The sequence below is a fragment of the Alligator mississippiensis genome, chromosome 1 (genome assembly GCF_030867095.1).
Source record: "Alligator mississippiensis isolate rAllMis1 chromosome 1, rAllMis1, whole genome shotgun sequence".
In the NCBI taxonomy this organism is placed as follows: domain Eukaryota; kingdom Metazoa; phylum Chordata; order Crocodylia; family Alligatoridae; genus Alligator; species Alligator mississippiensis.
In genome coordinates this window covers 483,166,588-483,190,811 of record NC_081824.1, presented here as the reverse complement: position 1 = coordinate 483,190,811, position 24,224 = coordinate 483,166,588, and the positions used below count along the sequence as shown (strand labels likewise).

The following is a 24,224-nucleotide window of genomic DNA, read 5'->3' as shown; positions in this document are numbered from 1 at the left end:
CCCTCCTTCCTGCTGGTACCACGTGAGTCCCGCCACGGGGTGGGCTGGGCCAAGCGGTGAGGCACATGTGTGTGGCATATGGGTGTGTGGGTCTGGGGCTGGGTGTGTGTTGCTTGTGGCTGGGTGTGTGTGCATGGGTGGCATGTGGGTGGGTGTGGCATGGGTGTGTCTAGGTGGGTGAGTGTGTGTGTGTGGCTGCAAGGGTGGGTGTGTGTGGCATGCAGCTGGGTGGGTGGGTGTGTATGGCTGGGTGGATAGGTGTGCGTGTGTGCATGTGGCATGTTTTGTGTGGCTGGGTGTGTGTGTGTGTGTGTGTGTGTGAGGTGTTGGGGGGCACACACACAGAGTGGGGGTGGGGAGTCGTGCGCGGAGAGATAGCAGCGCAGGGTGGTGGATGGTGGCGCTCGGTCCTCATCACTCTTGCAGGGCACTTTGCTGGTATATATTGAATTTCTGGGCATGGCTGCGCTCAGGGTGCTTCGGGACAGTCCTCCAGTGGCAGCAACAGTGAAGTTTGTGATGTACCAAGACATGTTTTCCCCCATAACCCCATCCTAATCCGATCTCGATTTAGGGCTCTGTGCTTGATGCCGGATACGATTTTTCACATTAATGAGTAAATGTACAGAGCTGCTGAAATTGTCTCCCTTTGTTATGTATAATGCATGAATAAGCAGCTTTGATTGGGGATAGATTCGCTTTGAAAAGGGAACTGGAAATCAGGATTTTGGAGCTAGGAAAAGGGAGCTGGGAATAAGGAGTGAGGAATAAGGAGCTGGGAATAAAAACCTGGGAATAAGGAGCCAGCTTCAGCCTCATGGGTCCTGCAGTTTGTGCGGTAGTAGCCCGGGGTGGCCAGGGTCCCACGGAGGGGTCTTAGGGCTGGATGCCCGGCTGGCTCTGGCAGCTGCCCTGCAAGGAGTCTTGCACTGAGCTTGCAAAGCTCCTCAGAGCCGAAATCACTCCACGTCCTGCCCAGATCCCAGGTTTCTCATGCAGCCAGGGCATATTTAGGACGCAGTGATAAGGCCTGCTTCCTTGCCCCTGCAACCGGGGGTGGGGGGGTGAATGGTGGTAGAGAGCTAAAGCCTCTCCCTGAAATTACAGCAGCCGCAGCACGCCCTGGGCTTGCCTCTCTCTAACCCCAACCACTGTGCCACGCTGCACCGTGCCGCACGGTGAGGTGATTTGCACTGTGCTCCCAGGGAGCGTTGGGAACGCCTTCGTGCATGTGTATCTCATCTGTTTTTGTTGTTGCAGCTCCAGATAGTGATTCTCAAGTTGTGAGAGAAAGAAAACTGGCGCTGTACCAAGCAGCACATAGGGCCAAAGCACAGACTTGCGTGTCCACTGAGAGCTGAGACTGCTAGTCCCAGAGCTGAAAGGACTCTCAGCCCCAGCCGTACTCTGGTAATGCATCCAGGTAGTGGGCTGGAAAATACCTCCACATCTTTGATTTTAACGTTCTGTTAAACTGCACTACAACTGCCTCTTTCTCTTCATTATGCATAATAAAATGGTGAGTACTATACTGCTTTAGCTTACAGGCTGATTTAAAAATCCTTCCCTCCAGTCAGTCGTTAGTTTTTGAGGCACACAACCCACTGAGATGGGGTGTCACGACTTTTTTCGGATTAAGATGGAACACCACAAATAAAATAAATGTGGATATTGGGTTACTTATTTAAATCAGGGAGATTTGGGATTTTTTGTTATCAGAGAAAACCATCATCCCTGGTGATGAGGGTGGAGTACTTAGTGAAGCTCTTGCTGCAGTCATGGCAGGCGTAGAACTCGTGTCTGGGCCCAGTGGTGGAAGATGTTAAGAGGGTTAAGAGCATCTGCACGTGTAGATAGTGATCCTTATTGCACAGTAACGTGCTCTAATATTGAATAAAGCGTCTCGTTTAGATATCCCCGCTGTAACTGCTCAGCACAGCAGGCCAGGAGTGACCACACTAGGTTCTGGTTTCTGCTATAATCGTGCTCTGCCGGATCTTTGCCCAATTTAGCATTACCCCTCAGACTACTAACCCTCTGAGTAACTTTTTACCTATACAGAAGGAAAATGTGCTTTAGGGAGTGACAAAAACTGACATAAGCTTGTTGCTCAGGTGAGGGTTGTAGGGAAACCATGGAAGAAAAAGGCATATTTAGTATTCGAGTTACAGTAAAGAAACAGCAGAAAACCTTGTGGGTGCATGGAGCTTGACTGACCTACGTGAACCATGGTATGCCTAATCCCCTAGTACTGTAGTAGAGACAAAGGAAGTTACTTTAGGTGTTCCTTGACAAACTTCCACACATTAAAGTTTCTAGTTATAACTGATTTTAAATGGGAAATGTTTAAGAAGTAATGGTCCTATTTATAAGAAGTTTTTAACATACATACAGTACTTTCTATTTTAGTAGATGATGATGTACCACACGGGTGAGCAAAAAACTCTACTCCTGGAAAGTATAATTAACAGTAGTGTGTAGTGGGGGGAATGATGTACACAGATGTGTGCACACACACATGCACACAGACACACACTCATCCTCCCCAACCCCAGCAGTGCCATACAGTTTCAGCTGATAGTCACACTTCAGCAGCCTCATGCCCGTGGCTGCCTGCCTGCATGCCGTAGGCGTATCTTCAGCTTTCAACCGTGCAACAAGGGGATTTGGAAGTTTGCTGACATCATCTAAGCTGTATTTAAAATATAAACTGTGCACTTCATAGATTCATAAAGTCAGAAGGGACCTCAGTGGGCCATCTAGTCCAACCCCCTACCCCTGGCAGGCAAAAAAAAGTCACCAACCTTGGGGTCATGTGATCCCAGCCAGGTGCCTGTCTAGTCTCTTCTTGAAGACCCCCAAGTATGGGGTGAGCAGCACCTCCCTTGGGAGCCCATTGCAGATCCTGGCAACCCTGACGGTGAAGAATTTTCTCCTAATGTCCAACCTAAACCTTCTCACCGGTAACTTATGGCCATTGCTCCTTGTTGTTCCAGGGGGTGCCCAGGTGAACAGATCGTCCCCTACTTCGTGTTGCTCTCCACTTATGAATTTGTACGCCGCCACAAGGTCCCCTCTCAGCCTTCTCTTGGAGAGACTGAAAAGGTTGAGAACCTTGCAGCCTGCAAACAGCTGCTGACTCCCTGGCTCTGGTCCCGGCTCCAGAGCTCCTGTTGTCTGGGACCCTGCACTCCTGCTCTGGCCCCACCAGCACTGGTCCCAGGACACTGGTGGGCCCCATGCTCCCACACCTGCTCACTCCCAGTCCATCCTATGCCTCCTGCTTTACCAGGGGGAAGAAGTCAATTTGTTTTGGGTATCATCCCTGGCAGCTGTTTGCAAGGTTGCTCCCAAACTATCCAGTAGGGTTGTGAAAAATGTCAGCGGGAGATTCGCTGGCAGCTGGTAGGTAGGAAACCTTGGGGCCAGCACCTGGGCTGGCCCCAGCAGCCTTACCTGGGATCCTGCAGGGCTCCAGCTGTGAGTTTTCTGATACTGGGATCTCCCCCATGTCAAGAAATACCCACTGTGCTGCAAATCAGCAATATGGCAAATGCCTGCATGTGCAACCGATGTGGTGTGCAGTGCTGCTTATGGGTGTCTCACACCACAGACGTGTCTGCAGCACTGCAAATCACACATGCAGGCTCCTGGGGATGTGCCCTCCCTCTCCCCTTCCCCCAAGGTCTTTTTTGGGCAAGGGCAGTGCAACACTCTAAAACCAGGACCCTGCTCTATTCTTCGCTTACTACAGCGCGAGTGAAAAGGGCAATAGATAGCTTCCTTCCTCAGGCAACTAAAGACCGTAGAGGAGGTGGGGAGAGGGCCCTTGCTGAACAGACCACACAGCTTCTTGGTTTAACAGCTAAAAATACACTTGCTTCATGGTCAAAGATGGCACCCCCACCCTCTTCATTCAAAAAATTCCACAGGCCTAAGTTTTAAGAAAAGATTTATTGATCCTGGGTTTCCCAATTAGCTGCCTTTAAAATTTCTGAAACTGCTTCTTGGTGCCAGCCGCCTTTGTGACTTTGAGAACGTTGAATCGGACAGTCTTACTGAGCGGACGGCACTCCCCCACAGTCACAATGTCTCCAATTTGGACATCTCTGGAAGGCAAAGGGGGTGGAGAGGGTACAAATAAGACAACATTTTAAAAAGATTTAGAACTAGTGACCCGAGTCCTGCAGGAGGGGAAGCAGAATAGGACTGAACAGAACAAATACGACTCAAACACAGAAAGGCAGGTCTCATGCATGTGGATATTTTTGGCACCTTTCATTAGTAAGGAAGGAACTAGCCATCACTAAATCCTTAAAATTGGGAACTGTGCCAGTCTTTCCCTGTGAGCCCCTCTACACATGCATCTAAAGTGTGATGGGATCTAATGGGCAATCCACATAATTGTGCCTCCTGCCATGCCACATGTGCCACATGTGTACAGCAGGAGAAGTTTGTGAGCTCACGCATTAAATCCCATTACATCTTATTGCCGGTGCAGGGGGAGCCCAATCCCAGGCTGCTCCCGTGTCAGGAAGAAGCAAACTCCAGCAGCTGCTGCAATGTCCCACCCACACAGCACCACACAGGGGCCTCAAGCTCCTAGCACTGTCCTGGGACCCAGCATCCGCAGCTGTAAGGTAATTCATTTGAATGTTTAGCCAGTCTACATTAATTGCGCTATTAAGTCAGTAATTGGGAGATATATGTAACATGTAGAGGGCCAGAGTACTACGAACCGCCCAGCCTGTTGCACCAGGGCGGACAGGCATCAAGAGAGCTGCATGGGGTAAGGCAAGTCTGGAACAGCCGGGTTCACAGGATGGGATGGAAGAGGCCCAGGGACCTCTCTGCTCTGAAATGCTGCTTCCAAGCATGCTGTAAACAGTGTCCAAGGTTGGATATCTCCACCCTGGGGCCCGTCCTGAGCAACGCCAACCTTTGTGCTCTCTGCCCATTCTCCCGGGGATGGGTCTCTGCGGGTTGATTTCAGACTTGAACAATGGTTCCTGCTCTAATGGTCAGGTCATAACCCAGGGGACAATGGAAGCAGCTGCCCAACCTGTGCGTGGAGCCGTAGGTTGACCAGCATCCAGTGTCCCCATGGAGTCAGGGACCCAGAATGACCCTGAGAGCAGCGATATGGAGGTGGACGGAGATGGGAGAACAGGAGGAGAATATGGATGCGGGTTAGAGCAGCAACGTGCTACATTTTGGCAGCAGGTGAGTGATCTCAGCATCAACTGTAGATCCCCCACTGCCAAATGTTTAGGCCCGTGGTGAATGCAGCAGGCCATGCGCACCAGATCACACCTGTGGACGAACCCCACGTGCTGGGTGCAGCCTGTGGCGCTAGACGATTTAGCCCCCCTGCATTAAAAGGTCGTCCTTGTCTTAACCTTAACTTTCAACTGACCCTTATCCTCTAGCTACCAAAATCACTTTTGTGGACTTTAAATCTTAACACCATTTTATACAGACTGGTGAAGACTGGTTCATTTGGAGGCTTCAGAGGGGTCCTCACTACTTGCCCTTTGCCCAGGATGCTGCTGGACAGGGTCTCATGAAGGGAGATCATTTTACTAATCAGTTTCCTGGCAGGAGCAGACTGTTTAATGCTTCCTGGTGTGCGAGCTGTCCAGAAATTCAAAGGGAAGGCAGACCTGAACATGCTTTATGGTTCAGCAAGAGCTCCATTGGCATTTTCAGCAGCCCCCAAGCGCACAGCAGGGGCTCTGCAGACCATCGTGAGTTTAGACATCATCACCAGTAAACAAGTTCAAGGTCTGCACCACCAGCAGCTTAGCCCACGTCTTTCTACTCTGACAGGCCGCTCGTTCATCCTCTGGCTGGCATGGCTTTGCAGGCCAGATGCGGCTTCCGGGTTGGAGATTGCAGCCCGATCACATTTACTTTAAGCGTGAAGTCAAGGGTGCTCAAAGCCACGTCAGCCAGTCCCTGGGTTGGGTCACCCCACAGCTCTGAAAATTTGGCAGCGGGCGAGGGGTCACCGCGTTACCTGTAGATGAACCGCTGCCAAGTTTTCAGGCCCGTGGCGAGCAGAGCAGACAACGCGCGCCAGATCGCACCCGTGGACCAACCCCACGTGCTGGGTGCAGAAGGCTGAGCTCCCTGCGTTAAAACATCCCTCTCATCTTATCAACTTTCTACTGACCCTGATGCTGTAAGGTACCAAAATGACTTCCAGACAACCCCAGCCTATAAAGACAGGTGAAGCCTTACTCCCATTTTTCACACAGCCGCTATCAAATCCTGATGGCACACAGCGACATTTGCATGCAGATTTGGCATCTCCAGGACCAACCCCTCGTTATTGTGCATCCGAGGTAACGCTAGCAACGACCCACGTGAACCGCGCGCAGCCCCCGAACTGCTCCGGCGCTCACCTGAAGCAGGGGGACAGGTGCACGGACATGTTCTTGTGCCGCTTCTCAAACCGGTTGTACTTGCGGATGTAATGCAAGTAATCCCTGCGGATGACGATGGTGCGCTGCATCTTCATCTTGGTGACCACACCTGGGAGAACGAGCACGACGACACGAAAAGAGACACGAGTCAACATGGGTTGAACCCTAACAACAACAATAAAAGAAATGCTTTTGAGCCCTCCCGACGTGCGACAGACGTGCAATCGTGCAACCGGCACGAGCGCGCATCCCGTGGGGGTCACGTACCGGACAGGATGCGCCCGCGGATGGAGACGTTCCCGGTGAAGGGGCATTTCTTGTCGATGTAGGTGCCCTCGATGGCCTGCGAGCGGACACGTGGGTGCGTGACGTCAGCGAGCATCCTGAGTGGGGGAGGGGGGAGGCCTCCCCTCCCCCTCCTGACCCCACCCCACCCTCACGACCCCCCCCCTTGCAAAACAGGCCCCGCCCCGCCCCGCACCTCCTTGGGGGTCTTGAAGCCGAGGCCGATGTTGCGGTAGTAGCGGGGTAGCTTCTCCTTGCCGCCCTCGCCCAGCAGCACGCGCTTCTTGTTCTGGAAGATGGTGGGCTGCTTCTGGTAGGCCCGCTCCGTCTGCCGGGGAGACAAAGAGGCGAGAGGGGGGTGAGGCGGCACGGCTCACGCGGGGCGCGCGCGGCCTGCTCGGCCCCGAGGCCCGGCACCTACCTGCGTGTCCGCCATCTCGAACGGCTGCCGGGAGGAGGAAAGGACGTGACGTCAGCGCGCAGGCGCGTTCCCGGCGCGGGCAGGCGGGGCCGAGTTGCCCGCAGCCTATTGGAGCGCGACACGTCACAAGCGCAGGGGTAGGTTGCGCGCCGCCGGGTTGCTGTGAGGCGCGCCATGTGTGCGGTGGCGGCTGCTGCTGCCCGCGCATGCGCGGTGGCGGTTTAGTGCTATGAGCGCATGCGCTGCCTCTGTTTTGCCACCTGTAAAATGGGAGTAAATCCTCACCGCAGTGTGGAGATATGCACAGGGGATGAATTGGGGTTGGTGCCGGGTGGGGCCTCCCCCCAACCCGCTACGTACCCGGTCCGCCTAAAGTGGCTCTGAAGATCCATCCATGGGATAAAATGGGGAATCGATGAACTATCTATAACGTTACCCCCCCAAATTCTTGAAAGCAAAGCTCACGCCGCGTGTATGTTACACCACAGGGGTGTGAAAACACCCGGAGGGGCGGCGTATAAAAATCGCAGCCTATAAAGACAGGCGAAGATTTACTCCCATTTTAGCGGTGGCAAAATAGAGGCTTCTTCGTGCAGATTGGTTGGGAGAAAGACTCAAGCGTGGCCCTCCCGGGTTGGACGAGGCGTGGGTGATGTCACACCAGGTGTAGACGAACAAGTCACTAAGATTTTGGGGTGATTCTTTGTTTTCCTGCCCAGAGCTGTAGGGATGCAGCGGGAGCCAGAGAAATCTCCAGACTGGGGGGTCTCCCTGCCTCTTGGCTGGAGAGGCGAGCAGACACGCTTTAAAGGGAAAACCTTAGGCAGAGGGAACGAAAGTGTGTTTGGGAGGTCGAGACTCCTGTTTCCTCACCCTTTATCCTCTTTTCCTTGTCAGTAGGGGGGTGTTAACCCCTGAAGCAAGCTGCCCAGGAATGGGTCCCGGCAGTTGCTGGCTGCAGGGGCCTGGCCCCTCCTTTCTGTAATTGCACGGTCTCCACGTGGGGGATAGCTGAGACCGGATGTCCAGGCCACAGCCTCCGGCCTGGCCCGTTTTTCTCCTCTTTCTGCAGCTGCGGTGCTTCAGTTTAGCCGCGTGGCTGAGCCCCAGCTATAGGTATATGCCTCAGTGTGGAGGCATTTGCTGCCCAGTTCAGGCCCAGTGAGACAGGCCTGGCCTCTCCTGCGAAGTTTCTTTTTGCAATGTCTGTCCTGCAGAGCTGGGATTGGGGCTGAGTTAATCTGACAGCCCCCACCCGCCAGACACTGTACTAAATACATGGGTTTGAATAAGGAATTGGCTTTTGGGCTGGGATTATGGCTGGAAATCCATGCACTTCAGCAGCTTCCCACGGCCCAGCGAACCCACGGAGCCGCTGAAAAGACTCCCCAGTGAAGCCCCGTGTGCAGTTTATTGCTGAAGGGCAGGTATCGGGGTGCAGTCCCCTGTAACTGCCTTTGGGGTGAGCCCCAAGCCCCAGACTACCTGGGCACGGGTGAAGCCACCCCAAGAGGGTGCAAGCTGTGAACTATGCCTTGTAGTTGGTAGTGTTTTAACCTGTATTTGGTGTTTCCTTTGCCTTTGTTTCTGTAATACATTTGTTCTCCGTGTTTATACTACTTGCAAGGAGGTGAGACTGAAACTGGTTCCTTATTTCTTATTCCCGATTCCTTTTTCAAAGCTAATCTAGACCCATGAAAAACTTGTTGTTAATGAATTGCACATCCTAAACAGAGAGACTTTCATTAGCTATGCATATGTACTATTTAATATGTAAAATAATATCCCTCATCAAGTACAGAGCCCTAAATGACGGTCAGATTAGGATGGGATTATGGGGCAAAATACTTCTTGGGCCACCCCAAATTTCCTGTCAATGCCACTGGGGGACTGTCCCAAAGAACCAGGACTGCAGTCCTGCCCGGCCCAAAGCACGGTTTGGCCGTGCCAGGCTGCCAACTAACAGCCCCCATGCCCACTATACTGGGGCTGGGAAATGCAGTGAGCACAGCTTGACCTGGGATGCCCCATGGAGCCAATGGGGATCTAATCCAGCGGTTCCCAAACTGCGGGTCACGACCCCAAAGGGGACGCAGCGTCAGTGGATGGGGTTGTGGCGCAGCGCTCTCTCTGGCACCGGGTGCTGCCTGCTGGGCTGCAGACACCCCGGAGAAGGGCAGCAGGGCAGGGAGCCCCAAGCAGCCCACGACACCCCCACCCCCCTGGTAATGGTATCCACACATGGATTGAAACTTTAAGGAATTAAAATGGTTTATTAAACACAATGAGCAACCACTAAAAAATACCAAAACCTATTACTTACCCTGGAAACAATTTACTGTACTAAGTGTATATACATACATTCCTACTATTGGCACTGCTATATGCAGGGGGCCATACAGACATATACAGACTATAACACAGGAAAGGATGGGTGATATTTATTTCCCTAGGAAGACTAAGAGGTCGTATGACTGGGGTTAGAAGAAAACAAGCCAGGACGACCCTCAAGTCTTCTTCTATCTCTGCGTTGATGATGTAGTCTTCAAGTCTAGTGATGTTAATCCACGCTCTTATTAATGTTGGAGACTTTGCTCACAAGCCATCCTTCAGGTAGACACGGTTGCTTTCCCACTTTGCAACCTCTCTCTTTCAGGCCCTCCGACCTCTCAGGCCATCTCAGCCACCTCCCAGGTGCGCCCACAGATGCAGCCCAGCCCTTTCAGGCTCTCTGACACACATGAGCTCTAAGGTGAAGATTTCCTTTTCTCTGCACACCACACTCAAGATTTTCCCACAACACACACAGGTAATTTCCACACGGTACACAGGTAATAATGGCTTTTTGTGCACAGCACACTGTCTTTTGCACGCGTCCTCTACCTGCAGGCCCCAGAGTCACCAATATCCAAATGATGTTCATAGCCTTGCAGTCCCGTCCTTGGTACCAAACCAAGGAAAGGTACATTGCAGCATTGCAGCATCTTATTCTATGTAACCATACATGAAAAATCTTTACACTCTTACACGTTTATCATAGACTAATCCGTTGTCATAATCAGATCCTTCAGATACTTCCTTTACTGGTGTCCTAATGTCTTGGATTTAGTCCCTCATACATGGCTTCTTTCACATGATGGGATAGCACACCAATTAGCACTTTTCATGTCTAGAATCAAAGCATACATGCAAGTATAAGGACGATTTCTCACGGGATGTCTGTCCCTCACCCCAAGAGGGGTAGGTGAAGGAAGGAACATAGAAGTAAGTTGCAGCCTCTCCCCAAAATGAGAGAAACCTATATACTGAAAAAGGAAAATGAATGCAGGCTGCAGGTTTTGAGAAGTAGACATATCAAGTTTATTCACATTAAATTTATTTTCTTCAAATTTAATTTCTCCCTTTCTTCAACAGCCCTACAAATAAGTTTTTGTTTGGGAAAACAAGATGCAACAAAATGACATGCTAACATATTAGCAGCATGCCACTAATTGAGGGCCATGTAGAGCAAACAAACAAAGCAGTTGATAATTAGTGGGAAGAGGGATGATCTGCATGCCACAATGTCAGGCCCCTGTTTGGGTTTTTTTTCCCCCTCCCCCTTTAATGTAAATCTCAGGCCCTGCATATCATGTTTTAGAAAAGGGTATTTAGAAATGTATTACTCAGCAAGCAACTCATTTTTGCTTAGATTAAATTAAAACAGGAACAAATGTTCTTTTCCAGAGTGATTTGAATGTACAGGATTGGTTGGGGAGGGTTTGGGCAGGGCAGCGGATATATTTTTTGAATTGTATAGCTGCAATTATTTTAAAAAAGGCAACGCTAAAAGAGTTAACTAACCTAATGGCTAAGTTGCTTAGCACCATTTTATAATGCGAGAGAGTTTATTATTTGCATTACTTCCTTAGCCAAACAACATCCTAGGTAATTCATGACTTCCCTGTTTTTATATATCCAAATCTAAATGCTAGAAATGGATAGCTATTACACCTTACCCCTGTTTTAACTGCTGTAAGTGGCATCAACTTGTAGGGTATGCAAATGCAAATGAAAGTAATATAACCAGCCTTGTTATAGCAAACGGGGAACTGAGACTGAACAACTCACCAAGTTATTGAACGCAGGTTTACTTGAGTGCCAGGGAAATCTTTCATCCACTTTTGTTGCTCAGAAAAAAGGAAATAAAAAATTAGTACTAAAATAATCATGACTTACTATTTAGAATAATAATTGCAGAAGCAGCAAGCCAAGAAATCTCGTTTGGATGACCGACTTTATCTTCAGCCGACAGGCTTTCTATCAACAGAACCCATACCAGATCTCCAAATGCTAGCATGAATCCAAACCCATCATGGGTAATGTCCATAGTCGTCAAGATAGCTTCCTGGACAGATTGGGGAAGAAAAGTACAGTTCACTGAGCATCAGTATACTTGTCTGTCAGCTATTTAACCGAAAGCGCTACAGATTGGAAAAGGTCTGGCAGTTCCCTCATGCCAAAGAGCATCCATTACATACAGAAGTTGAAAACTTTTAACCAGTATCATTGACAAAGATGGCACATTCTGATTATGTCTCTTCATCTCAGCCGACAGCATTGCCAAGTCCACAACCACCTGAAAAAGCAGTGTTATTTTCTTTACTCTGAGTTTTTCACATACACTTAAATTCTGGATCTAAATTGCTTGACTTTTAAGATTAAAAACACTTATTTCTACTACACTGTAATTCAAGTGATGTTAAAAATCCATTTTTTATTAAGAAGCTACTTAGTAGCTATCCTAGTTTTAAATGAATAAATTAGCAAGCAAGCATGGTCTATCCTTAACTTTTAGAATTTTAAAATTTAGCACTAAATTTTAATTGATCGAGATTTATAAAACCACGAGGATAAAAAGAGTTGCATGGCATTCAGCAGACCTTTGTTTTGCATACTTTTTCCATCCTCCAACTGTTATATCCTGTAGGATGAACTACTGGGTTCAGACGATTCCCTGCGCTTGAACAAAGGACGTACTCACGGTTGTTTTCACTCTTGCAAAGCTTTATTTAAGGATACTCGCAGAGGCAGGTGATAGAGCAGAGCAGAGAGCAAGAAGCTACGTGCTGTTTCGCCAGCTTACTATACAGTCAGCATACAAAACTCTTGCTATGAGCATTTAACAAAGCCCTTACTATTACATATCCCTTCTACCACAATTAAAACTTTATTAAAGTTGAGCAAGTGGAAAGACACCAACTCACCCGGCCAATTAAGCTTGGACGTAACTCGCAGAAGTATTTGAGGTCAACATTTCCAATGCGAGGGTTTAATTCACAGCCAGTAGAGAAGTCGTATATAAAGCTCCCTGCAAACAAAACGCACTTTCCTCCATTAACGGTTTTTAGTTTGTTTTTCCCCACATTCCTGCTATGCATGAAATGGTTACTTTAATGGTTATTAGAAATGCTGCTATAAGCCTGAAAGTGTACAATAAAATGCATCACCGAACACGTATGAATATCAGCACCATTTTGAAGCGTTAAAAGTAACCACTAACGGTTTCTTCAGAAAGTTTAAGAGACCTCATATGTCAGCACATGCATTTACATTCTTCTCATTTCTTTAAAAGTTATTTTCAAGTCTTTCCTACTTGAAATTTGCTTTTTGGTGACATCCCTTCATTCTTATCAGCTTAAGGAACTTTGTTTTCTGTTATCAAGGGGCATTACAAATCCCATGCATATGTTATTAAAACTGTTCTTAGTTTTCTCCTCCCTTCTTTACTTTCTTTTCCTAGAAGGCAATACCAACACAACACAGCAGGTTTAAACCAAGAAAAAGCAATTGTGCCTCTTTAAAATGTATGACTGCTCTGTGTAAGAGAGAGAATAATGCTGTAGGCATAACACCGGGCATAGACTTGGTTAGTAACTTTTTATGAGGGACAAAGAAAGGACATTGCCTCAACTGCATATGATCCAAGCTGAGTCAACACTTACTTATTAAAAAGACTTCTGGACAGGAACTAAACCAGTTTTTAATATTCATCATTTCGAAGACTACAGCTGTATTTGAGAAGTACAGCATACCAGAAAAGCAGTGAACACAATCCCTCAATTTTACTTCTGCTCCATTTCATCTTTGGCTCTTACACTACCATTTTAAAAACCAGCGCTCAACGTCCTATTGAAAACCCGCTTCTGTATATTTAGCCAGGTAAGCTTCCACCTGTACTGATACAAGTCAATATTATTACTACCGTACTTGAACGTTTAGGAAGGAAAAAATATCGTTCCATTTTTTCTTTATACGCAGTCGCCAGGCAGTCCATTTTTTTCCGACTAACCCTGACCCTGTAAAACCTTTGTGTTAATGAGCAGACCCAAACAAATAAAAACAAAACAAAAAAAAATCATTTCTTCCAAAACCCAAATTAAACTAGCTGCCAAATAAAACACTGAGTTAATGTCATGTCAAGTTCTGCATTTGACTTGCCACTGCTATTTTCTACTGTTTCAATTTCCTTTTTTCCTACCACAAAAAACAAGGGTAAGAGTCATGAAAGATTATACAAAACACAAAATATTAAACACTGGAAAAAGAAAAACTTTTCCTTCCGTTGCTGGGGGGCAAGACCAGCGAGAGCTAACTCGTAAGGGTGTGCTTTGGTGAGGAAGGAGCCGTCCCTGTCCACCCAGGGTTAGTGAAGTAGCATGCTGGTGTTAGTATTTGTATTATGTGGTAAATATTTGATGAGAAGTGCATTTAAAAACCTTATGCCTTGGTGCCAAGTCCTTGCTGTTAGAGCAAGCAGGGAAGCAGGTCCCTGGAAATGCTGAGAAAACTCCCTGAGGGACTGTTTTCTGGTCAAAGTGCGTGATTTTTCTACTTTATTTCTATATCTGGCCTCCAAATGACTTTTTCTTCAATGATCTTTCTTACATAAGAAAGATATGGGTGGGTTTTGCTTTACATACCTTGTGACATGTCTGTGGAAAGAGTGATTTTTCAGAGTTATCAACAACTATGGGTATTTGTTTTTCCTATGGTAATGACAGGTCTGCTATATTTTGCAAACCAAGGGTAAAGATGTCATAAACTGGCCAAGTTTCCCCCACTGGAGCTGTGAGATGTCAGGTCAGGGGCTGAAGAGAACGACGCCCGCTTGGGCAAGGAGTTATCCCAGGGGCAAAATCGAGTCCATTTAATGTATCGTGCTGTGACAAACTGCTGTGGGGATGAGCAAAGCCCCCCGGATCCCACTGTCTTTACAGAACAAAGACAAGGACGTACTAGTATTGCTGCAGAAGGGCCAGGTAAGACCCCTCTCCCCCTCCATTTGCAATACTGCCTGCAACTGGGGTCACCAAAGTTCAGAAAAAAAGTTAAACTGGAACAAGTACAGAAAAAAGGTCATTCAGATGGCTAAGAGAGCAAAGACCTTCTTGTATGAAAGAAGATTCAAGCAGCTTGACTTGTGTAGGGGAATACCAAAGATCATCAGGAGGGGATGTGAGTATTTTTTACTACTATATCGTGAAAATTAGAGAGGGAAGTTTTCTAGCCAAAAAAAAATTGAAGAAGGGCACAGGATAAAATGGCTACGGACTGGTGATGAAAACAATCAAATTGTAAATTAGAAGAACGCTAAGTACCAGAGAAACGAAATGTTGGTATCGTCTTGTGAGCTAAGTGATAGAGGCAAAGAACCTGAATTGTTTTAAAACTGAACTCATTCAGTTTATGAACTAATATGACAGGACAGAGGGCCAACGAGCGTAGATGTGGAAACAAATAGTTGTAAATGTCCATAATGGGGCAAAGCATTGTTCCTCGTGCCAAGAAAGATGTAATGCAGGAGGGAGAGCCCTCCAATGTTTTCCCAATAGAAAAACCACGAGCACAGCAGAAATTGCCCATGCAGTGCAATCTTATCAGCTTTGAAGACACGTCCATTTGGTTTTCACAAATGGTTCTGCTTTACGTCCTACGTCTCACAGTGCAAAAGCTCGGGGCAAATCTTACATGACCAAAACGAAGGGTGGCATTTGAAAACTCTTGTTTCTTTATTTCCCACAAACTGGTCCCCTGTTGTGCGGAGGCACATCTATGCTTTGCTTCTCAAATGATCTCCTTCTGCGTCTCCAGATTCAGCTGCATCCCATTCCCTGCTGGCCTCATTGCTGAAATCAATGCTTCCTCGCGACGGACAGGCAGCTCTTGGAGACGGCTCCTTTTGGCATTGCTCTCAACTTCCCCCTGGAGAAATTATATGTATTGTCTTCTGAAATGCCGGTGGGCATGTCTAAGTTTCTCCCGCTGCTTTGTGACCTTCAGAGAGATTTACCGATGGAAGTGTTTAGCAGCCAGGAACCAGCAGCTCTCTTCCTTTAAAATGTACTCACTTACGAGGCAAACCAAAAACTTGCATGAAATGAAATGAATCAGATTCCCCACAGTTTCTGCAAGGATTTCTTGCTGAGGAGCCGTGCTGGAAAAACTTCCGAGGGAGGCTTTTGAGCAGTTTCTTCTCAAACTAGTGATGAGGTGAAGGAGTGGTTAATGGAGATGGACTAAGCTGCTGTGGTTTCTTGGGACTTTAACAACCATGTCCATCCTCCTTGAGCCAATGTTTTAGTAATCATGAAAGGTGCTGGACTGAGGGACTTGTAGGCCTGGCTCAGCCCACGGAGGAGCGGTGCGGACGCCAGCATGCCTCACTACCCCATGTCAACACAACACAGTAAACCTCCCGGAGCAAGAAGGGAGATGCCTCTCTCTCCATCTGTTCCTTATCCTTTTTGCTGACTTGGTGCTGAGGTTTTTGTGATGCAGACAAGCTTCCACCAGCAACCAAATTGAGCATGTAGTCTTGAAGCCATTAGAAAGTAAGCACCTCCAGCTACAATTGATGTGGGCTGGTTTCAAACCTGAGTTCTGGCGGTGGAAGATATGCTCTTTCATCTGCAATCCCCTGAGGCACCTAGTCCCATGATAAATTGGTTTTTGTTCTGAATACATTTGACTCGACAGTGCGAGAAATGTCAAGAAGGGAAGCCCCTTAGGGCTGGATGGATGGAGTACAAGGACAGGACAGCTGCAAGGATTGTCCAGTACTTTCTTATTGATTGACAAGTAAAAAATACACATGGGGAACTTGTCAAAGACGCAAAGGGGATGACATGGGATGACTTTGTAATGCACCTCAGAGTAGCTAAAGACTCCAGGCACATATAGATACCGTGCTCTGACAACCTGCCTGGATGGCATATACATCTGCTCTTTTACCTACTGCTGCTAGTTGCCACAGGTGCTGTAAGGGTCCTTCACATAGGAAAGGAGGATAGGAAGGAAGGAGGACAGAAGAGATCAAAGCTGAGAGGGGGATCATACATATACCACATTTCAAGTGGCTGCAGTATTTTTAAAGCTTATGGCAAGATGACTTTTCCATAAGCTGTAGGAGCATTCGGTTGTCACCTGTTATGGTGCAAACAGCATCTGCACATGTTGGAGTTGATTGCAGAGCAGCAGGAAACTCAGCCCTCTTTCTAGGGGAAGCGAGGGACCAGGGTGAGAAATGGATCCTCTTTGTGTTTAGACCACTTCCCATCCAAGCCCTTTTCTAAGGAAACAGCTTACCCATTGCTGCCAGATGGAGGCAAGAAGACAATCCTTGTTTGAAGGAAACACTGGTTTAATTTACCATCAAGGATGATGAGTAACTCCTTCCACTGTAGCTAATAGGGATGCTGGGCACTGGCAAGTCCCCAAGTCAGGCTGTGACATGCATTCTCAATGTGCCTGGTGTTTGCATTATGTCTAGTTTCCTTACAGAAGCTCCTGTAAAATGAACAGTAATATTGCAAAGGAAAATGTGGGAGCTGCCAGGGTTAGGGTTGTATACACAGCAATAGTGCTGTTCCTTTTTGTGCTTGCATTAGGAGACCGGCTCGACTTAAATGCTTATGTACGACAGACACCGTCAAATCCTGACCTGGTTCAGCACGCAAACCGGGCTATGCACGCTGTGAGGGAAAAGAAATTTCTTATTTGAATAACTTATTCAAAGCTAGGAGACAGCACATAGTCCAACAGCAATGTTACTGCTCATGCTCACTGTGTCCTCATTAGTGGCCCTGGAAACTATGTCAATATTTCCTGCTACATTTGTTAAAATTAAGCTGTCATTAATTGGGGTTTTCAATAAATTCTCCTCCCTTAACTTGGCCTCTAAGGGTCTTGTCCAGAGCTTGTCATCCAGCTTGCCTTCAGGGCCTGGCTGGCCAAATTTGCACCTTATCAACGAATCAAAATGTGTGTCCGTGTGTATAATATAATATAGCACAAGCTTCTGTGAGCTGAAGCTCAGTTCATCAAATGCTATGAAAGGACATGCAGAAAAAACGAGTAACTTCCCCCTCCTAGTCACAATGTTCCTGTTTGTATTACAGTTGCGCTGAGGATACCTCATTACCAAGGTTCCTGGTTTTCTCTGATTAAAAATGGCAAATTCTCTGATTAAAAATGGCAAATTCTCTGATTAAAAATTGCTCTTGGATTTCTCTGCTAAAAAGGGAAAGCCACGTTTTCTCCAATAAAAACAGGGAATCCGTGGTTTTCTCCATTTTTCCATGGGCAATGGAAAACCCGGATCCCTGCTCATGACACATTTAGCAGGGCTGGGACGCAGGTCTGATGCCCAATGACCATTACGAATCCCAGGCGATCATAAACGAGGATCAATGATTACTTGAACATGTGTGACACAAGCTCCGAAGCCTCTCACAAACTCTCGCCAGAGTGGTGGAAGCCAGTTCTCTACTCCTTAAGGCCACTTTGCTACCACAGAGCTGCTTTCTGCCTCCAGCCCACAGCAGCTCCCCACTTGCCTCCGCCACGCTCCCGCCTCGAACAGCACCTTAGAGACTAACAAAGTAGGCCATCATCTATGAAAGCTTATGCCTCTCTGAAAGAGTTAAATACTAGAAGCAGATGACTGCTTTTCTGCATGGAAAGAGTGAAGCCTACACACTTCTATAGATGGTCTGTCCTCCTGCTGCTAATTACCACTCCCCTACTTCACACGGAGGGCCCAGTTCTGCCACTCTTAACTGCAATGACTAGAACATGTTTTGCCAGCAGTCCAACTGGGTTTAATGGGACTGCTTGGGGAAGAGCAAAAATGCTCAACTTCAGTAAAGTTGCCAGTACTGGGCCCAGTTTAATTATACCTACCATACAGCAGTCAGTTGAGATAAAAGAATCAGTGATTTTTAATAGAGCTGTGCTGTCTCCTGCTGTGAATAGAAGTGTCTACTGCTTGGGACGGGACGGGACGGGACGAGCCCGGCCGGAGTGGCAGGGGCTCAGCTGCACTAGAATCTATTATAGTTATTACATTTATAGTCATGACTATTAATCAGAGAATTTAAATGTTTGTTTGTATTACAGTTGTGCTGAGGATACCTCATTACCAAGGTTCGTGGTTTTCTCTGATTAAAAATGGCATAGTCAGCAGAATTTTCCAATGAAAAGAGCTGTTACATAGCTACCCAGAGACCTTGCACAGAGACAGAGACTGGCCAAAAGGCCTAAATACACGTGGGTCCCGCAGCTTTGGTCTGTGATCACTCATCTGCAATATGGAGGGAAGCCTTCACACAAGGCTCCATCCTCAGCCTAGGGGCCAGCTGGAGCTTAGCAAGCTGAAGTCATTCCTTCCACATTGAAGATGAGGGTGGCTTCAATCTGTGATTATATCATGAGCTAAATATTGGTATTTCTGCTGTTGACAAAGCAAGGCAAAGAATGCAAGACAATGAAGACGTGGGAAGGTCAGAAAAAAACCACCCCCCAGCTTTAATCCTCCCAATGGTGCAGAAGGTAATAGTCATGTGTCACGGGATGGGGTGCTGTAGGATGGCTGTGATCTTCCCCAAGCCCCCTTACCGTGCCAAGTTGGCCCAATGGGGACCCTCGATTCTCACCTACCACGTCTTTGATGGAAAATATATATATATATGGGAGGTTGCCTTTACGTCGTCTTGGACACGGTTTTGCTGTACTCTCCGACCCCATGGGCTTCTAGACCCCTTGTGGGTCCCGTTCTGCAGTGGGTGTTTTGGGGCACCCTAGCTTTATAGGCTATGCGTTTTGGACTTCTCTCGGCCTTTCTTTAGTCACCCGGCAGCTCTGGAACAGGAGGCGGAGGTGTACTTCTATTTCCCCCCTAGCTTCCCTGGAGTATTAGCCCCTTCCCCTCATCTCAGGCCCTTGGGCCCCTCTTTTACCTAAGGCTTCTGCTGCTCTCTCCCCTTCAAAACCTATAGCTAGTCTGCTATATGTCAGGGCTTGGGCCATGTTTGGTCTCTGGCCCTTTTGTCTGGGATGCTGCCCCTCTTGGGTGTGGCCGTGGTAGCTTGGATCTCTGCTCTTGCTGCTCACCCTGAACCATCCACTTTCTTGCAAAGCTGCCAAATTTCCCTTATCTACCTCCATGTGCTGTGCCTGTTTTGGCACTGTCAGTATCCCAGAATCATACCTGCTGGCAAGTTTTTCTCATTTTTCTCCCAAGTGGTTCATTCCTTCTACATACTGGCTTACCCAGCGACTCCATTTTTGCTCCAGGGACTTGATAACTGTGGGGATACTTTCTTCCCCCATTTTCATAAAATCTGTTTCGGGAGGTCCCTCCGTCATTGTATTCTTTTCCCGTTGCTCTACTCCCCTCTCATTCCTGGAGCTTCCTAGCCCAGTATTCTCGGCCTATAGTTGGTCCTTTTCTCCCTTCACCTTTTGTCACTGAGCCCGCAACTCCGTACACTCCTCAGGTCTGGCTCTTACCTCTGTTTTAAGGGACTGCTTCTGATCTTGTAATGCCTCATGACTCGCCATGTATCTTCTCACTTTCTCCACTTCTTTTGCTATAGCTTTCCCCGTTGCTTCTGACTGGGTATGGCTCTCTGTTAGCTTTTCTCACAGCTCTTTGACCTGGTGTTCGGCCCGTAAGCATCGCTTTTGCCAGATCTCCAGGGCCTCATGCAGGCCTTCTATCTGGTCCACCTGGCTGTGGATTTCTTTCTGGAGGACTCCTATGAGGCTCTTTGATATTTCCAGCTTCTGTAGTACCTCCTTTTGTTCTACTGTCTGGTCCATACTGGGTTCAGGAGACTTACTCCTCCATTCAGCCATCTCCTTCTGCATCTCTTGCAGCTTCTCCTCCCGCTGTCTGCTCTTCTTGGCCTCATCTGCCATGAGCCGTTCCAGTGCTCGAGTCTTCTCCACCTCTGCTGCAATCAGGCACTTGATTTCTTTGAAGCCTCCTTCCTTTTTCCCTGCTTGTACCCGCTGCTCTAAAGCGGCGACCCTTGCCTCAGCTTGTTCTCTCTGGGATTGGGCTACCTCTAGCTCCCACTCCAACCATGCCATTTTTTCCTGCAGCTCATCTACCCATAATAGCCAGGTGAAATTCTCTTGCTTCAGGGCCTCTATGTCCTCTGCCTCTGCCATAGCTACCTGGTCTTACTCCCTTATTGGTTGGGGCCCAAAGGCTTCTCCCCATACAGTCTCTGGCAGCAGTGATTTCCCATTCCGCTCACCCTTTGGGGCTGTGGTACCAGTGCCTTTCTATAAACATCCCTCAATTCCTGTTCTAGCCCCAAAGGTTCGTTTCCCTTCTCAGGGACACGGGTCCCTTCCCTGTGCACGGCCTTAGTTCCTGGCCAATGCACCACTTTGTCTTGGGACGGGGTTCTGTAGGATGGCCATGATCTTCCCAAGGCCCCCTTACCGTGCCAGGTTGGCTCAATGGTCACCCTTGATTCTCGCCTACCACGTCTTTGATGGAAAAAATATATATATATATGGGAGGTTGCCTTTATGTTATCTTGGACACGGTTTTTCTGTACTCTCTGACCCTGTGGGCTCCTGGACCCCTTGTGGGTCCCATTCTGCAATGGGTGTTTCAGGGCACCCTAGCCTTACAGGCTATGTGTGGCTCCAACCACCCCTTTACCACGCCCCAAGCCTCGCAGATAGAACTGACATTGTTCGGTCTGGGCCTTGTTACAATTTGGCCCCCTGGTCTTCCTCCGGCCCTCCGTGGCCCTGTCTCGCCTTGCGCCTTCACGGGCGCTCGGGCCCTCCACGGCCCTGCAAAGTGCCTCATCCTCTCTGGCGCCTGGGCTTTCCACAGCCGTGCAAGGTGTTGCACCCTCTCTGGCACTGGGGTCAGTGCACCCCCAAATGCCACGCCCTCTCTGGCGCCAGGGTCGGTGCACCCGCAAATGCTGCACCCTTCTGGTGCTGGGGTCCCCACGCTGCCGTGGGTCCCCTATGAGGCCTCCTCCTTCCCCTAATAGCCTCACCCAAACCATCAGTCTTAAACAATAAACAAAGCACGAGCCCCTGGGCTATAACATAAATTCCAGCTGTGTGGCTATAACCTAATTCAGGCCACATCGGGGAAGTCCAGGGAGATGGGCACCAACATCAATTTACTGCTAACTCTTCCAGCCTTTCCAAACACTCTGGATTAGAGTCGACTTTCTTTCTCTCTCTCTCTCTTTTAATTCTGCATATGTCCCCCCCCCACTAGAGTAGTTTAGCACCTCAGCATCTTGTTCTCTAGGGCACTGCTATTAATCCTGATATACTTCAGTTCTCCATCTGTATGCAGAGGCTAAGACCTCCATCCTTAAAGGTATCACTTTCTATCAACGCACCTAGTTCCCACTGATTTTTAAGACTTCAACTAAGTTAGGCACCTCGACACTTTTGAAGGTCTGGGCCTAAGTGACTGTCCCAGGGAGTCTATGATGGAACAGGGAGCTGAACCCAGGTTTTGAAACTTCAGGCTAGCACCCTAATATTAGACCATCCTTCCTCTTTTCCACAAGGAGAATCACATCTTGACTGAGAAAAGATCAGATTTTGGGCACTTCCTTTTAAAATCATATTCAACAGTTTCCCTTCCCTCTTAGGAATATGTGCATGATATTCTGTAAATTCAGGCAAACAAGATGAGGCTATATACTATAAGAGGAGGAGATCAGAAAAGGCAAGAAAAGGTCAGACTTCAAGCAGGCTGAAACTTGGCACTGGCTTATCTCTGTCCTACTGATCTCAGTCAGGCAGAAACTGAAATCAGTTTAGTCATCCTGGTGTCTTTCCATGTGCTCTGGGGTGGGTGAGGAGGATCCCAAGAGCCACTCTAATTAAAGCACTCACAGCGTCTTGTGTCTTCAGTGACCTAGACTTCGAAATGGCAGCGGGAGCACTTTGACTAAAGCTCATTTGATGAGATTTAGTTAAAGTGCCCCTGTTGCCATTTTGAAGCACAGGGACACTGAATACACGTGACACCAAGACTGCTGGAGTGCACTATTTTAGCACTTGATTAATCGAGCCTGCTTCAACGCGTTCTAATTACACATGTTGGGCACGTGTATAGGTGCCCCCAATTCACCATTATGCCCATACCAAAAAAGAGTGTTTTCACATTGAGGTAACAATCACAAGGTAAAGATCCATATAGAGCTCATTATACTTCTACATGATGAATTGTCAGAGCTGGAAGTACAGGCAACCCCCACTTAGCGTTCTTAATTGGTTCCTGAAAAACCAAGCGTGAAGCGAAACAAGCGTTAAGCGAAACCGAAAGTATTTGACGACACAAGATGGCGACTGCAATTATTTTTGGTATGAGAGGCTTGTCTATCTTTGCTAATCAGATGAAGAAGATTGATCTGTCAGTGCAGCCTACCTGATGCATCCATATCATAGAGCTTCAAACTCATTCCTTTATCTTCAGATAAGGTGCCCAAAGATACACAGCTCCTGAGGTATCATTTCAATCTATGCAGATCTTGGACCAATTTGCTACTGACATGGACTTTATAGGAAAGGGCCCTGGCAGCAGAAAGTCTGCCTAGAGCTGCTGTCAGAGATCCCGCAATGGCCAAGGCAGCTCTGAACCAAGGAAAGGGCATGGCAAGGCAGACAAAGGACATACCAATGTAGCACATCCCCACTGCAGCCTTTGCGGAAAAGCCTATGAAGCCCCTAGAGCTGTGATGCTCAACTGGGGTCCCACAGCACTCTAAGGTGCCTTGGTATCTTTTCAAGGGTGCTGTGGGGTGCCACGCAGTGTTAGCAATGTTAGGTGTGCGAACATAATGCACAAAGTCAACCCAGAGATTTCAAATGGGTATTCATAAAAATAGTCTGCCCTGTTTTGGGCTTTGTAAGTTCTTTGCAACAAAAGAATCACTCTATAATTTTCTGTAGTCAGAAAACAAGTTAAAACTAAGAGCTGGCATTTTCCAAGTGGTCCCTTGAATCTATTGAGGAGTGCCTTGGATCTAAAAATATTGGGAACTAGTGCCCTAGAAATTAAAATGTCCCCCTGATTAGAATCCCTTAGGTGTGCCAGAAATGGAGATATTGCCAGCTTGCCCCAAGGTGAAATCCATCTATCATGAAAGGATCCCTGTTCATACAGAGAAGCTTGTGGCAGCATTACAGTGAATCAATCCTGAAACCAAGAGTTGTGAATTAGGAAGTCAGTAAGTGGTTACCATGGAAAAGAAAACATTTATCAGCATGTTAGCATGCAGGTCATATCTTGCCTGGCGTGAGCCGGCTAGAGCAGGGAGAGCCGTGCTGGGCACTGGGGTCAAATGCAGTCCCAGCTACCTGCTTTCTCGGGCAGGAGCCCCAGCACCGGCTTCTCAGGGCCCCTGAATCCTAGGCGGCAGTGAGGCATTTTACTACTTCAAACCCACCCCAAGGCAGTTTTCTTCCTGGTGGCAGTGCGCAGCCCTGGGCTTGCCCGTGGCCCATGCAGTGGACATAGGGTTAAGGCGCCATACACATCTACACATGGGTTACCGTGCTTAACTAATCAGTCCTAAATGTGATATCTGCTTTATGCAGGTATCAAATGTAGTGCCAGATCACCCTAAGTCAGCATGTGTAGACACGTCCTTAATGCACCTTAAATAGGGGAAACAATGTGACCTAAAATGCCTTACGTTGCCTTAGGGGCACATGTGTAGACACGACCACTGAAAAGGACTCATGCCGCCTTTATGTACCCAAAT

General features: G+C 47.9%; 1 protein-coding gene, 1 long non-coding RNA gene and 1 other non-coding gene across 5 annotated transcripts; all 3 read right to left on the bottom strand.

Annotated features, from left to right (window-relative positions):
* Positions 1–3,935: 3,935 nt before the first annotated feature.
* Positions 3,936–7,227, bottom strand: RPS11 (ribosomal protein S11). Its single transcript, XM_006262434.2, has 5 exons — positions 7,135–7,227; positions 6,910–7,041; positions 6,696–6,771; positions 6,408–6,537; positions 3,936–4,109 (listed from the first exon to the last, which is right to left on the bottom strand). Exons 1-5 carry the CDS (start codon positions 7,147–7,149, stop codon positions 3,986–3,988), a joined length of 477 nt encoding a protein of 158 aa, XP_006262496.1. The 5' UTR covers positions 7,150–7,227; the 3' UTR covers positions 3,936–3,985.
* Positions 5,673–5,769, bottom strand: LOC132248034 (small nucleolar RNA SNORD35). The gene has a single exon (XR_009459389.1). It is a non-coding gene; the product is annotated as a small nucleolar RNA SNORD35 (small nucleolar RNA).
* A 2,160-nt stretch (positions 7,228–9,387) lies between the features above and the next one.
* LOC132249191 (uncharacterized) lies at positions 9,388–12,926 on the bottom strand. 3 transcript variants are annotated; one of them, XR_009460578.1, is made up of 4 exons: positions 12,770–12,926; positions 12,381–12,484; positions 11,353–11,521; positions 9,388–10,303 (listed from the first exon to the last, which is right to left on the bottom strand). It is a non-coding gene; the product is annotated as an uncharacterized LOC132249191 (long non-coding RNA). The 3 variants fall into 3 exon arrangements; XR_009460576.1 differs by lacking the exon at positions 12,770–12,926 and having other exon boundaries at positions 12,381–12,713; XR_009460577.1 differs by lacking the exons at positions 12,381–12,484; positions 12,770–12,926 and adding an exon at positions 12,057–12,369.
* Between the last annotated feature and the right edge of the window lie 11,298 nt (positions 12,927–24,224).